Source organism: Dama dama, chromosome 3, assembly GCF_033118175.1.
Source record: "Dama dama isolate Ldn47 chromosome 3, ASM3311817v1, whole genome shotgun sequence".
Classification (NCBI taxonomy): Eukaryota; Metazoa; Chordata; class Mammalia; order Artiodactyla; family Cervidae; genus Dama; species Dama dama.
In genome coordinates this window covers 57766435-57783185 of record NC_083683.1, presented here as the reverse complement: position 1 = coordinate 57783185, position 16751 = coordinate 57766435, and the positions used below count along the sequence as shown (strand labels likewise).

The following is a 16751-nucleotide window of genomic DNA, read 5'->3' as shown; positions in this document are numbered from 1 at the left end:
ACAGATACAGAGAACAAACTAGTGGTTATCAGTGAGGAGATAGGAGATAGGACATAGGAGGAGAAATACTGGAAGGGATTAACAGGTACAAATTATTTCATGTACAATAAGCTACAAGGATATGTTGTACAATGCAGGGAATACAGCCAATATTTTATAATAATCATAAATGAAGTGTAACCTTTAGAAATTGTGAATCATTATATTGTACACCTGTAACATAATGTTACATATCAATAATACTGCAATAAAAAATTAAAATAAAATATACTCTATAATATATTTTCAAATCACATAGAAACCAGTCTAATCATATCTGGCAAAATATTCAAATTACTAGAATATAATGAAAAATTTTCTTGAATGCCATATATTATTGAAAAAACCATGTAGTATAAAAAGCCACCAATAAAAATCCATGTTCCTCTCCAAGAAATCTGATTAAGAGTTCAGTTCTATTAACAAAATACATTAGTTTCAGCATTTCGGATTTCTACAAAATAATAAAGCTTCCATACTATTAATGCAATAGAAGAGGAAATACTTCTATGAAGCTGAAAATCATTCATTATAAATATCAAACAAAACATATAATATGCTTATAAAGTTATACATTCTTATTGAAATGAAGTAGTGCTATCAATTTTGTGAATACCAAAATACTGTACTGTTTATCAATTTAATAAGCTTCTCTAGAAAAAATGATAATTTAAATAGCATACTTATCATAGACTTAAAATGCATAAAAGATAAATCTACCTGCCATCTTCATTACTTCGATAAAATACAAGAAAAGGATCTGATTTTCCAAAGAAGTCCTTCTTGTCCAATTTATTTGCACAAAATTGCATTAGAACAGCATCCTACAAACAAAATTAATATAAAAGCTCAAAACCTGGGTTATAAGTAACTCGAAACTGCAGATCACAAGCAAGACCTGACAAGAAAACAATTTTTCCATTTTCATACAAATGGCCAAATGTGGGAAAATTCCAGACAACATCAAATTAAGTTTTAAGGGACTCTGAGACTAAAAAATTGACTCTTTGAAGTTCTTGTTCTAGTCACAGAATTATTATTTATTAAAACTCTTTAACCTTTCCTGCCCTGGAAAATTGATAGTAAGCTAGATAACTGTGTAGCCAATATTATAAGATCTCTATTCACATCTTCAGTTATTCAGGTACACATTTTTAGGAGTTTTTTTTTTTTAAATTTCCTCAGAAAATATTTGTTAAGCATCTACTAGGTATCTACCATGTATTAGATATTGAGATGTATCAGATGATTACATGAAGCATAAGACAGATCCAGACTGACAACATAGTTTGCTATCTAAATGGGGGATAAGGTTCCTTCTTAATTAAACAAAAGTGCACCACAATTTCTCAATAGCTACATTTAAAAATAATTTGTGTTATATTGGGCTTGAAGTGAAGAACTGTCATTTTCACTCCCAATTTAAATCACTTATTTGTATGCTAATTAGTATATCAAACCAATTATTTTTTATCAATTTATATACTCAAGCACTCATACTCCTCATAACTAACTTAAACAAAATGAGGTGTCATAAATCAAGGAAGTTAAACATCATTCAATGATGATCAGCTCAGTTCAGTTCAGTTCAGTTGCTCAGTTGTGTCCGACTCTTTGCGACCCCATGAATCGCAGCATGCCAGGCCTCCCTGTCCATCACCAACTCCCGGAGTTTAATGATGATAAACATATTTAAAAGGTACAAATTATATAGTAATTTAAAAATTAAAATTGGTTTCTGGATTTATTTTTCTTTAACAGAAAGCAGATGTTAATTTTTGAAGATAGAAGAGTCAAAGTAATTCATATTAAATTAAGAGGTCACATTTTTAATTACTGCTTGGTGAAAATGTTGACAAAGATTAAAAAGACACTCTCTCATTCACTGCTTCAATTTGCAGAGTTCAGCAAAAATTACTAAGCATCCACCTAATTCTTCTCTTTTTTCAATAATTCCAGAAATCCATTCAAGAGGTGATGCTATCTCTTTTTCATTAATTCATTCATATACTTACTCAGCAAACACTTCTCAAGGAATACTTAGGCTAGAATCTGGGAATGCAGAGATGGTTTCAGAGAAGTTTATAACTCCAGATCTCTGGATTTCAAAATCATTGGGGGGGGGGATTATTTTACTCTGTTATTTAACATATAGAAGTCATAACTTTACCAGTTGGACACCCATAATAGAGCAGGAAATATATGCCTAAGCTGGCATAGTAACAATAAATATTTTAAAGAAAACTGAAAGAACAGAGAAACTAAAAATATGGATATCACCATCACTCAAACTTTGCAACCATGATCAATTTGAGGTTAAAAAATCAAAAATTTCTTTTAAGGAAGTAGTGACAGAGTCACCCTGAAAATAAAACAATAAAATCAAGGCAAATTGAAAAGGAAGGACTGGTTTTACTTTTCTGTTTCTTTTCTTTCCATTTCATCTTCACATGTATTAAAATGCCCTTAGGAGAAAGTGGTTTTCCAAAAACATGGGACAAAGACATTAGTCTTGCCACAGAAATAAGTGACTCCACTAAGACATTCTTCCAAAGCACCTAAAACAAAACATAAATTACCAAAAAAAAAAAAAAAATTCTGATGCACTTAAAATACACAGTAGAATTCTGAACTGTGTATATTTCAAATGGATGGTGAATTACACTTTAAAGAGTAAAGTGAATTTTCATATGATTACTGTTAATGTGTGCATGTGTGTGTTAAGTCACTTCAGTCATGTCCAACTCTTTGCAACCCCATAGACCGTAGACCACGAGGCTCCTCTGTCCATGGGATTCTCCAGGCAAGAATATTGGAGTGGGTTGTCATTTCCTTCTCCAGGTGATCTTCCCAACCAAGGAATCCAACCCACGTCTCTTATATCTCTTGCATTGGCAGGCAGTTTCCTTACCATTAGCACCACCTGGGAAGCCCGATCATTGGTAAATGTAATACCAAGTTGTAGTTTTTCAAATTATATTTCATAAGCCTTGGAAAATGAATAACTCAAAATAGAATATTACTTTAAATGCACCAAATTATATAAACTTGTGGAAAATATTTTTGTAATTACTGAGGATAATAACAGGAGAGATTCCATCTATATCAAACACAAAAGAAATTTAATTTCTGGGGAAAATCCAAGCATTCACTTACTTTTAGAAATACAAGGACATCATTACATTTTTAAAACTCTTATGCTTAAAGCACGCTGAGAGAATTTTAAGACTTTCTTTAATACTCCACACTAATGTAACAAACTTCCTAATGAAGAAATGCACTTAAATGTTTCACATTTCTAACAAGTTCTAAGAAAATCAAACCAAACTTGTTCTGTAATTTTTCCAGATTCAATGAGTGATTTGTTATCCACACAAAGTGCTCAGGGAAGTTGTCCTTGACTATTCCCTTTCCTGACCTCTTACCTAGTTCATCTCCAAGTTGCAAGATGCTATCTCTAAAACATTTCTCAGATCTTCAATCACCTGAATATGCACAGTGGCATTTGTTCTCTTCTCCCTCTTCTGCCCTTGGACCTAGCCAATCGATTCTCCATTCAGCAGGGAGGGTAATAGACTTAAAACATCAAATAAATAACTTTGTTCATAACTTAAAATTATTCAAGCCTTTCCTTTTGGATAAACACAGAATCTTTAATATAGTCTACAGAAGCTCAACACCAAAAAAACTCTGAGCAACCTTTTCCATATTCATCTGACAAAGTTTTATTTCAGTCATTCCCCAACTCCCATCCCCTTGCTGACACACCAGATACACATTTCCCTCTTGGGCCCCATATAAACTGTGCATCCTGCTGGAAATCTTAATCATTACTTGGGGCTAAGCTAAAAAGGAATTTTCTCAAAGAGTCCTGGTTACCTCCACCCAATATAAATTAGATTCTCCATGGAAGAATCAATATTTGCCTATAGAATCATCTGATTAATGTATATTGTTTTCAAAAAATACATGTGCATTGAATAAAAGGACAGAGGTTGCTTGTTGTTATTTTTCTCACAATTCTATTCCAAGCTTCCTTACCAAGGAATAGCACATTATACATTTTGTGAATATTGTTAAATCAATCAAAATGAAAAATATTATTTGTGGACAATTTGAAGCTATTTAAAAATACTGAGTGAGGAAACATTTCCAATATGACTTCAAAATTAATTTCTATCCTAGAATTTGATAAGATATATCACAAAAGTTGCATTTGAAATAAACTATGGAATACTAACTTGAGATAATTAGGATTACCACATTACAAATAAACATTTGTATAAATTTATAAATTATCCATTTCTCTAATATGCCCCCCCTTTTTAATACAGTAGGACATTTTGGCTATCCATTTCTAATATAGTAGCGTGTACATGTTGATCTCCAACTCTCTAACTATTGCTTCCTCCATCCTTCTTCCCTTAGCAACCATAAGTTGGTTCTCTAAGTCTGTGAGTCCGCTTCTGTGTTGTAAAGTTCATTAGTATCATTTTCTTTTTAGATTCCACAACTAAGGGGTGTAATCCAATATTTCTCCTTCACTGTCTGACTGACTTCACTCAGTATGTCACTCTTTAGATCCATCCATGTTGCTGTAAATGGCATTATTTCATTTTTATTAATGGTAGAGTGATATTTCATTATTTATATGTACCGAATCTTTTCTATCCATTTCTCCATTGATGGCCATTTAGGTTGCTTCCTTGTCTTGGCTATTATAAACATTTTGAGATGAACATTGGAGTGTATGTACCTTTTCAGATCATGTTTTTCTGTGGACATATGCCCAGGAATGGAATTGCAGGGTTATATGGTAGCTCTATATTTAGTTTTTTAAGGAATCTGCATACTGTTATCCATAATGGCTGTAGCAATTTACATTTCCACCAACTGTGTAGGAGGGTTCCCTTCTTGAAACACCCTCTCTAGCACTTACTGTTGGTGGATTTTTTTAAAGATAACCATTTTGATTCTAGGTTTGAGTTACACCTCTCCAATAATTAGCAAGGCTGAACATCTGTTCATTTGCCTGTTGGCTATCTAGGTCTCCTGTGCGTTTTTTTACTTGGGTTCTTTGTTTAGATGATGTCAAGCCTCATGTGCTATTTGTAAATCTTAGAGACTAATCTCTTGTGGGTCATTTCATTTGCAAATATTTTTTCCCAATCTGTGGGTTATATTTTCATTTTGTTTACTGTCTTCTTTGCTGTGTAAAAGCATTTGAGTGTAAGTAGGTCCCATCTGTTTATCTTTGTTTTTTTCCCCATTACTCTGGGAGACAGACAAAGATATTGCTGCAATTTATGTCAGTGAATGTTCTGCCTATGTTTTCCTCTAGGAGTTTTATAGTGTTTGGTCTCACATTTAGGTCTTTGACCCATTTTGAGCTTATTTTTGTGTATGGAATGATCTAATTTCATTTTTTTACATGTAGGTGTCCAGTTTTCCCAGCACCATTTGTTGAAGAGATTGTCTTTCCAATATGGCATAGTCTTGCCTCCTTTATTATACATTAATTGGGCACAGGTGTGTGGGTTTGGCTCTGAGTTTTCCATCCTCATCCATTGATCTATATGTCTATTTCTGTCCCAGTACCATACTGTTTTGATGATACAGCTTTGTAGCATAGTCTGAAGTTGGGGCATCTGATTCCTCCAGCTCTTTTCCTCTCTCAAGAAAGAAATACAGTCCCTTTTTAATTCTGCAAAGAACCACCTGGGGGAGATACATACACATGTCGAAGATATTGTGGACTCTGTTCCAGATCACCACAATAAAGTGACTATCACAATAAAGCAAGTCACATCAATTTTTTGGTTTCCCAGTGCACATAAAAGTTATTGCTCACACTACTTTGTCTACTAAATGTTCAGTAGCATATGTCTAAGGAAACAATGTACATACCTTGAGTTAAAAATACTTAATTGCTAAAAATGCTAACTATCATCTGATTCTTCAGCAAGTCACAATCTTTTTGCTGGTGGAGGGCCTTGACTTGATGTTGACAGATGCTGACTGATCAGGGTGATGGTTGTTGAAGTTTGGGGTGACTGTGGCGATTTCTTAGAATAAGACAACAGTGAAATTTGCCCCATCAATTGACTCTTCCTTTCAGGATTGATTTCTCCATAGCCTGCATTGCTATTTGCTGGCATTTTCCCCATAGTTGGAACTTCTTTCAAAACCAAAGTCAATCCACACAAATCATGCTGCTGCTTTGTCAACTAAGTACATATAATATTCTACAAACTTTGTTGTCCTTTCAATAAACTTCACAGCATCTTTACCAACAGATTCCATCTGAAGAACCCATTTCATTGATCATCCATAAGATGCAACTTGTCATCCATTCAAGTCTTATCATGAGATTACAGCAATTTAGTCATATCTTCAGGCTCTACTTTCTATTCTAATTCTCTTGCCATTTTCACAATATCATCAGTTACTTCCTCCACTGAAGTTTAAATCCCTCAAAGTGATCCTCTTGTGAGGGTTGGAATCAACTTCTTCCAAACTCCTGTTAATGTTGATATCTAGGCCTCTCCCCATGAATTATGAATGTTCTAATGGCATCTAGAATGGTGAATCCTTTTCAGAAGATTTTCAATTGACTTTGCCCATATTAGAGGAATCACTATGACTTTATGAAATGTATTATTTCATATAACTTTACGGAATGTGGATGCTATGACTTTACGAAATGTATTTTTTCTTAAGTAATAGGAATTGAAAGTCAAACTTACTCCTTGAGCCATGGTTTGCAGAATTAGTGTGTTAGTAAGCATGAAAATAACATCAAACTCATATATCTCCATCAGAACTCTTGTGTGGCCAGGTGCAATGTAAATAAGCAGTATTATTTTGAAAGGAACCTTTTTTTTTTTCTGCAATAGGTCACAACAGTGGGCTTAAATGTGCAGTGCTAAGTCACTTCAGTCATGTCCAACTCTGTGTGACCCAATGAACTGTAGCCTGCCAGGCTCCTCTGTCCACAGGATTCTCCAGGCAAGAATACTGGAGTGGGTTGCCATGGACTTCTCCGGGGATCTTCCCAACCCAGGGATCGAACCTGGATCTCTTATGTCTCCCACATTGTCAGGCGGGTTCTTTATCACTAGCACCACCTGGGAAGCTCATGGGCTTAAATACCCAGCTATAAATAGGAATGCATTTGAGTTAGTTCTAATGAGGTGGATGAAACTGGAGCCTATTATACAGAGTGAAGAAAGTCAGAAAGAAAAAGACAAATACTGTGTATTAGCACATATATATGGAATTTAGAAGTTTGGTAGTGATGACCCAACATGCAGGGCAGCAAAAGAGACACAGATGTAAAGAACAGACTTTTTGACTCTGTGGGAAAAGGGGAGGGTAGGATGATTTGAGAGAATAGCATTGAAACATTTATATTACCATATGTAAAATAGATGACCAGTGCAAGTTTGATGCGTGAAGCAGGGCACCCAGAACCAATGATCTGAGACAACCCAGAGGGATAGGGGTGGGGAGGGAGGTTGGTGAAGGATTCAGGATGGGGAGACAAATGTATACCCATGGCTGAAACTGGTATGTTTGGCAGAAACTGTCATAATATTGTAAAGTTAATTATCCTCCAATTAAAATTAATTAATTAATTTAAAAAATTCAGTAAACCACGTTGTAAACAGATATGCTGTCAGTCAGGCCTTATTGTTTCATTAATAGAGCATAAGCAGAGCAAATTGAGCATATTTCTTAAGGGCCCAAGAATTGTCTAAATGACGTGCCGCATGTATGCTCAGTCGCTAAGTCATGTCTGACTCTTTACGACCCCACAGACTATAGTCCACCAGGCTCCTCTGTCCATAGGATTTTCCAGGCAAGAATACTGAAGAGGGTTGCCACTTCCTCCTCCATGGGATCTTCCTGATCCAGAGATCAAACCTGCATCTTCTGTCTCCTTCACCGGCAGACAGATTCTTTACCACTGAGTCACACGAGAAGCACCTTTCTAAATGGAAGTCACCCTATAGTAACCATCTGCAAGACAAGAGAGTCAGTCTGTCCTCTGAAGCTTGGAAACCAGGCACCTATTTCTCTTCTCTAGCTATGAAAGTCCTAAATTGCAGCTTCTTCCAATGTAAGGTTGTTTCATCTACACTGAAAATCTTTTATTTAGTGTAGCAACCATCATTCGGAGAAGGCAATGGCACCCCACGCCAGTACTCTAGCCTGGAAAATCCCACAGATGGAGGAGCCTGGTAGGCTGCAGTCCATGGGATCACGAAAAGTCGAACATGACTGAGCGACTTCACTTTCACTTTTCACTTTCATGCATTGGAGAAGGAAATGGCAACCCACTCCAGTGTTCTCGCCTGGAGAATCCCAGGGACAGGGGAGCCTGCTGGGCTGCTGTCTATGGGGTTACACAGAGTTGGACATGACTGAAGTGACTTAGCAGCAGCAGCATCAGCAACCATCATTAATTATCCTAGCTAGAACATCTGGATATTTTGTTGAGCTTCACCTGTACTTTTATCTTATGGACGGAATTTCTTTCCTTAAACCCCAAGAACCAACCTCTGCTAGCTTCAAACTTTTCTTCTGCAGCTTTCTCACCTCTCTTAGCCTTCACAGAATTTAAAGGCACTAGGACCTTCCTCTGGATTAGACTTTGGCTTTTAAGGAAATGTTGTGGCTGGCTTGATCTTCTATCCAGACCACTACCACTTTCCCCATATCAGCAGTAAGAATGTTCTGCTTTCTTACCACACATATATTCACTGGAGTAGCACATGAAATCGCCTTCAAGAACTTTTCCTGGGGTCATTTGGCCCAAAAAGACTAGCTTTCAGCCTATCTCAGCTTGGCTTTGGACAGCCATTCCTCAGTAAGCTAAATCATTTCTAGCTTTTGATTTAAAATGAGAGATGTGTGAATCTCCCTTTCACTTCAACACTTAGCAGCCATTATAGGGATATTTACTGTCCTAATTAGTATATTGTTGTATCTGAAAGAATAAGGATGCCTGGCAAGAGGGAGAGAGATGGGGGAATGGCCAGTTCATGAAGTAGGCAGCACACACACTTTTGTTAATTCCTCGGTGCCCAAAAAGAATTACAATAGTAACATCAAAGACCGCTGATCACAGATCACTATAACAAATGTAATAATAATGAGAAATTTTGATATTTTGGAAAAACCAGTAAAATGTGACACAGAGACTAGAGTGAGCAATACTACTGGAAAAATGGTGCCAAAGACTTTTTCCCCACAGGTCTATGACAAGCCTTCAATTTGCAAAAAATACAATATATGCACTACGCAATAAAGTGAAGCACAATAAATTGAAGTGCACCTGTATGAAGACTTTTAGCAGTTTACAAATGTAGAAATTAAAGCTCCAAAACTTTTCATTCAGCCAAATAGTGAAAGAGACATACTGAAATTTAGGTGTCCTGGTTCCACATTGTATGCTCAAGCTAACAACTGGCAATGTGTTTTCAAGAAACTACTTGTCAATTTGATAATTTCTAATATGAAACAAAATTATTTCATGACAAATTCTAAGTGATAATGCCTGATATTTTTAAAGTACCATAAAAATACACACTTAAAACTTGGATGAATTTAGAAACGGTCATGCTGAGTGAACTAAGTCAGACAGAGATGGTGAAACATTCTATGACATCCCTTATATGTGGAATCTAAAAGGAAATGATACAAATGAACCTATCTGCAAAATAGAAACAGACTCACAGACTTAACTTATGGTTGCTAGGGGAATGGGTGGGGGGAAGGGACACTTAGGAATTTTGGGATCAATAGGTACCCACTGCTATATTTAAAATAGAAAATCAACAAGGTCCAACTATGTAGCACAGGGAACTCTGCTCAATGTTATGTGGCAGCATGAATGCCAGGGGAGTCTGGAGGGGAATGGCGACATTTACACACGAGGCTGAGTCCCTTTGCTGTCCACTAAATCGGCTGTACTTCAATATAAAATCGGCTGTTAATCGGCTATACTTCAATATAAAATAAAAAGTTAAAAAAATAAATAAAACACATTCTCACTTCTGAAGTTAACTATCATCACTGCTTTGAACACACTTGTTTCGTCTACTAGCACAGTCATATTATTTCAGTGATGCTAATTATCAACGTCTTTAGCTAAGAATCAGAATGTAGGATGCATACATGAAGTTAGGTCAAGATTCCTAAAAATTTAAAAATTCTAGATCTATAATTTCTAAGTATGGGAAATACATAAAGAATAATCAGTATTATTAATAAATATATTAAAAGGAAATTTCAGAAGTTTTAAAAGCTTTATTTTTATAAACAGTGATGAAAATGCCTCTAGATCACTAAATAACATATTCCATTTCATTTGCATGGAAGCTTTATAATTTTCTGTTCCTCCAAATTAAACTACAGAATTGAAAGCAAAATATGTTTAAGAGGCAGAGTGGCAATACTCTCAATCTATGCCCTTGATATGTTACATCTATTTCAAAACAGAACTTAAAATAGTTTGTTCATTAGCACAGTTATACAAAATAATATCAAGATTTTGTCAAAGTAGCATTTTAATGTCACAATAAAGAATATGTATCCTCCATCAAATAAACATAGACTACATATACAAATTCAGAGACAAGAAGTATGAAAGCTGATTAGGTCCACAAATCACAACTAAAACTAGTCATTTTCTAAGATTAATAAATATATGCTCTATGTCATTACACTCAGTTGGAGTGGTAGCTGGTTGTTTCTATAAATGTGGGTTTCCCAAGCTAAGAAAATATGGCACCATATGTAAATACTGAATTAATTTAGTCAGAAATACAGAAAAGTTTGTTACACAAAATGGTTACAGACAAGTGACTAGAAATATTTCTTCAGGATCACATATAAAATCTTCAAATTTTTACAAAAATTTAACTAATACAATTGACAATTCCTCATATTAATGCCACCCCAAAATGATATTAGGTTTTATCTTAACAATTTCTATTCATTAAAAAGACTGTTAAAACTGGACTATAGAATGTAGCCTCCCTAGCTAAAGTACTACCTAAAATAATATTTTTATGAATCATAGAATTATATAATTTAGTTTTAATTATTTTTGCTAAAATTACTCAAGAAAAATCATTTAAATATAGTTTGAGAAATACCAATTCAAAGAAGTTTTGGAACTACTGTCTAATCCAAAGAAATATTTACTTACTCTGCAACAGCTTAATTCCTCTGCTGTAAGTATGATTGTACCACACTTCTTCCCTGGAATTCCTCTAAAACAACAAAAAGCATATTTAAACACAATGATATTTCTACTAATATTATATAACAAATAAATTAATTTTAAATATACATGCTATTTTTATATAACCAAAAAAAGCATACTACTAATAACTGTGCTCTAATAAAATATATCCCCAGTTTCAAACTTGAGTTTATCCTGCTGCTGCTGCTGCTAAGTCACTTCAGTCGTGTCCAACTCTGTGCGACCCCATAGACGGCAGCCCACCAGGCTTCCCCGTCCCTGGGATTCTCCAGGCAAGAACACTGGAGTGGGTTGCCATTTCCTTCTCCAATGCATGAAAGTGAAAAGTGAAAGTGAAATCGCTCAGTCGTGTCTGACTCTTCGAGACCCCATGGACTGCAGCCTACCAGGCTCCTCCGTCCATGGGATTTTCCAGGCAAGAGTACTGGAGTGGGGTGCCATTGCCTTCTCCAGGAGTTTATCCTACTTACTAATAAATCCACACTTACTAATAGATCCACACTTACTAATAAATCTTTTCAACATGTCAGTACTTTGCCCAAGAATCTCCAATAGCTTCACACTGTTTATAATAGATAATTAATACAATATAATGCAATATCTATAATATGAGAAATATTGTCCCATGACTTCTAAGATATCTATTATGTAATTACAATGTATTCCTAATTTGGTTTTCAATATTTCTTTCTTCTTTCAATACGGTTATTTATTTGGGCTTATTTTTTCTTTGTGCAGGAATTCTACACCTTAGTATACTGCAGTGTTAAAACTCTTCCCTGTTGTTGTTGTTCAGTCACCTAGTCATGTCTGACTCTTTGCGACTCCATGGACTGTAACACTCCAGGCCTCCCTGTCCCCCACCATCTCCCGAAGTTTGCCCAAGTTCGTGTCTATTGCTTCAGTGATGCCATCCAGCCACCTCATCCTCTGACACCCTCTTCTTCTGCCCTCAATCTTTCCCAGCATCAAGGACTTTTCCAGTGAGTCAGCTGTTTTAGTCAGATGACCAAAATATTGGAGCTTCAGCCCCTGCGTCAGTCCTTCCTACTAGTATTCAGGGTTTATTTCCCTTAAGACTGACTGGTTTGATCTTGTTGTCCAGGGACTCTGAAGTATCTTCTCCAGCACCACAGTTTGAAGGCATTAATTCTTCTGTGCTTCACTTTCTTTACTGTCCAGCTCTCACAACCATACATGACCCCTGGGAAGATTATAGCTTTGACTATACAGACCTTTGTTGGCAGAGTAATGCCGCTGCTTTTCAACACACTGTCTAGGTTTGTCATCGCTTTCCTGCCAAGAAGCAGATATCTTCTGATTTCATGGCTGTAGTCACCATCTGCAGTGATTTCAGAGCCCAAGAAGAGGAAATCTGTCACTACTTCCACATTTTCCCCCTTTATTTGCCATGAAGTAATGGGGCTGGATGCTTATGAACTTAGTGTTTTTAATATTCAGTTTTAAACTGACTGTTTCACCCTCATCAAGAGGCTCTTTAGTTCCTCTTCGCTTTCTGCCATTAGAGTGGTATCATCTGCATATCTGAGGATGTTGTTTCTCCTGCCTATCTTGATTCCAGCTTGTAACTCATTCAGCCTGGCATTTCTCATGATGTGCTCAGCATGTAGATTAAACGAACAGGGTGACAGCAGACAGCCCTGTCATACTCCTTTCTCAATCTTGAACCAGCTGTTCCATACCGGGATTCTAACTGTTGCTAAGATATGACACCAAAAGATGAGTCCCCAGGTCTTAAGGTGTCTAATATGCTACTGGAGAAGAGCAGAAGAGAATTACAAATAGCCCCAGAAAGAACGAAGTGGCTGGGCCAAAGCAGAAACAACTCCCAGTTGTGGACGTGTCTGGAGATGAAAGTAAAATCTGAAGCTACAAAGAACAGTATAGCATAGGGACCTGGAATGTTAGGTCCATGAATCAAAGTAAATTGAATGTGGTCATGCAGAAGATGGTAAGAATAAACTCCCTATTTTGCCTCAAATTCCATACATCTCCAGATGAAGTTTTACTTGTTCCAGGAAACTTTATCCCAGTCAACCTCACACAAAACTTGGCCTTCTCTGCATTTCTATTGCACTTAAAACCAGTTCCGTAAGTTTAGCATTTAATTTTTCCTAAATTATTACAATCCCATATTTTTAACCCTCTTTCCTCAAGTTGATTATAAACTCTATAAGAGCAAAATTCATCCTATAAATTCCTTGTAAACCAACAGATTTAAATATCTGTTAACAACAGATAAACAATAACATTGTTTTAGGAAAATATATAATACATAAGCAAAATTACGCAAAGCAACACTTCCACACAATTTTATCTCTACATGTCTATGGCATATAATATTTATGCTCAAAAACTTCTTGCTGACACCAAAAGCAAAGTGCACTAGGAGAATGCAAGGTATGTTCATAGTTCCCTGCTTTACTTGAGGGAATCTTGCAAAGACTAATCCTAATGATCTAAAGGTATACTTCATGCTTCTTTTTTCCTATCGCAAATCATAGTCCAGACTCTTCTGCTTTTCTAGAGAACTACAGGTTATTGAATTAGAATAAAATGAGTGTTTTTGTCTTAAAAAATATGAATCATCTCCAATAATCTAATGCCAGTTTGTATGTGACATTTTCTCCAGATCTTTATGACTAAAAGATAAGTTACTTTATCCTTGCACTTTTTTTCTTAGAATAATAAAAACATCATTTTTAGTATCCTTCCGACATCAGTAATCAGTTAATTTTTGTAATACCACTGAATTTTTTTTTAAAATAAATTCCTTTCTCTGTGAATCACAAGATTTATACTTTCAATATTATGGCAAACTAAAGCATCTTGACTGAACATCTACCTGAAAATAATTTAAAATGCTGAATAAAAATTGCAAATAGTATTTGTAAATGCTCTGAAAACCTATCAAAATAAGTAAGGACCAATCAGAAACTGAAGATGTAAAGCCAGAAAGATGAACAGAAGTAAACCCTAGAGTGTTTACTCTTAAGCTTGTTTTTTATGGTTACTTAGGGCATAAAAATGAGATCCCTCCTCCCTGCCAAAAGGTGAGGAAGGACTCACAAAGTGGGAAATTCAATAAATAAACAATTTCACAGCATAAAGCTTGGGTCACAATGACTGTAGTGCCTGATTGTAGCATGAATTAGACATAAACATTCTCCTTGACAGGATCTACAAAATAAATCCATGCCTTAAAATGCGGTGATTAATGAAATAGAAAAAAATGTCTCCTAAGAATTCAGACCTCAATCAGGCTTGCTATCTTAATTTTCACTACTAGAGTAGTGACAATTCAAGTGATCACAGTTACTTGGTAAATGAAAAACTGAGAATTCAGCTTAATTCAAGTGATCACAGTTACTTGGTAAATGAAAAATCTCTGTGGAAGGGTTTGCGTTCAAACTACATCTCAAAATACTATCACATTAAAGTGTAAAAATATATGTGAACTCATTTAAAAATATCTCAAAACCCTAAAGAAAAAATGTTCCATATTCTAGAGTCTCCAGAGAAAGCAGACTTAAACGCTAAAAATACTATGCATGATATACATGACATTCAGTCCTGTCAGACTCTGTGACCCCATGGACTGTAGCCTGCCAGGCTCCTCTGTCCATGGGATTCTCTAGGCAAGAATACTTGAGTGGGTTGCCAGGCCCTCCTCCAGGGGATCTTCCCAACCCAGGGATGGAACCTGGGCCTCTTATGCCTCCTGCATTGGCAGGCAGGTTCTTTACCACTAGCACCACCTGGGAAGCTTGTAAGTATGTATACTATACCTAAAACGTAAAGAGAAGAATGGAAATATGAGGAACTAGCAAAGAACTATAAAAATAATCAAGAATATATGGAGAAAAAATAGGACTACTAGAGCTGACTACTGAGAAGAAGCATTGGAAGATAAAAGAAAATTGAAAAAGTTTCTTGAATGCTTTCAAAAGAAAATAACTGTTACCCTAGGACTGTATATATCTCTTTTAAGAACAAGTATGAACTTCAGCTATTTTTAAACAAAATAGAATTCAGTGAATTTACAGCCAAGAATGGGCTTCTGTGGTGGTTCAGTGGTAAAGAATCCGCCTCACTATGCAGAAGATCTTAGTTCAGTCCCTGGGTTGGGAAGATCCCTTGGAGAAGGAAATGGCAACCCACTCTAGAACTCTTGCCTAGGATATCCCACGGACAGAGGAATCTGGAGGGCAACAGACCATGGGGTCACAAAAGAGTCAGACACAACTTAGCAACTAAAAACCAACAAAAACATAGGCAAGCACATTTGTTCAGGAATTTCTGAAAGATGAAGGAGAATAACCAAACATGAGATGAATGAAGAAATAATAAGGGAAGTTGTAAATATGTAAAAATTTAATAAATATTTACTTAATATCTTAATGTTATCAATAAGTCAATAATAGTAATATTAAAAAACTTAAATAACAAATGCAAATGATGATAGCATTGATCAGGAAGCTGAGAATTTAGGTTAAAGTCCCCTGATGTACTTTTATTATTCAGGAAGAAAGTACAAGATGCTTTAAAGCAAATAGAATTTGATAAGTTACATAAAAATATTTACAAATTCCTAGGAAACTAAAATACTTAAGGACTTTATATCTAAAAGATAAGGAAGATTGTGGAATGATGTTTTAAAAATATAAGCAATTCTAAAGACACTAAAGAAAAAACAGTGGAGCATGTGAGAAGCACTAAATAAGTGATCAAATTAAATCCAGAGCAACAATTAGAAAAATACACATTAATAAACTAAATGTTGCTGTCATTGCTATTGTTTAGCTGCTAAGTCATGTCTGACTCTTTTGTGACTGCCAGGCTCCTCTGTTCATAGGACTGTAGCCCGCCAGCCTCCTCTGTTGATGGGACTTCCCAGGCAGGAATACTTGAGTGAGATGCCATTTCCTTCTTCATGGGATCTTCCTGACAAGATGATCCCGACAGGTATCAAACTCACAACTCCTGCATTGCAGGTGGATTCTTTACCACTGAGCCACCAGGGAAGCTGGTGAACTAAATGCTGCAGATTAAAAACAAGCTGTCATTCTGTATAAAGAATAAAACTCATACATAGCTATTTAAAAGACATTACAATTTAAAAATTTAGAAAATTCAAAAAATGGAAAGTTACACTAAAGGAAACAAAAATAACTAATGCAAACCAGTGTATCTACATTATTGGTAAACATATCTGAAAGTCATCACTGTACAATAATAAAAGGTTCAACTGATTAGGAAGATACAATAATCTCAGTATTGCATGCATCTATGCAAAATACATTAAGAACTGATCGTACAAACAAAAGGACAGATACACCATTATGTTGAGCAATTTTACCCTGGTATGCACCACACTGGTCAGTGATCAGTGCTGACAATCACCAGCGATAAGCCA

The 16751-nt window shown here is 35.7% G+C and overlaps 1 protein-coding gene across 1 annotated transcript in view; it reads right to left on the bottom strand.

The window, feature by feature from the left end:
- CPNE8 (copine 8) overlaps nucleotides 1–16751 on the bottom strand; it is a 258489-nt gene that overhangs the window by 117776 nt on the left and 123962 nt on the right. Inside the window, exons 7-8 of the mRNA XM_061129923.1 lie at nucleotides 11258–11321; nucleotides 760–863 (exon numbers count right to left, since the gene is read on the bottom strand). Coding sequence (XP_060985906.1) covers nucleotides 760–863; nucleotides 11258–11321 — 168 coding nt within the window. The remainder of the gene's footprint in view (nucleotides 1–759; nucleotides 864–11257; nucleotides 11322–16751) is intronic.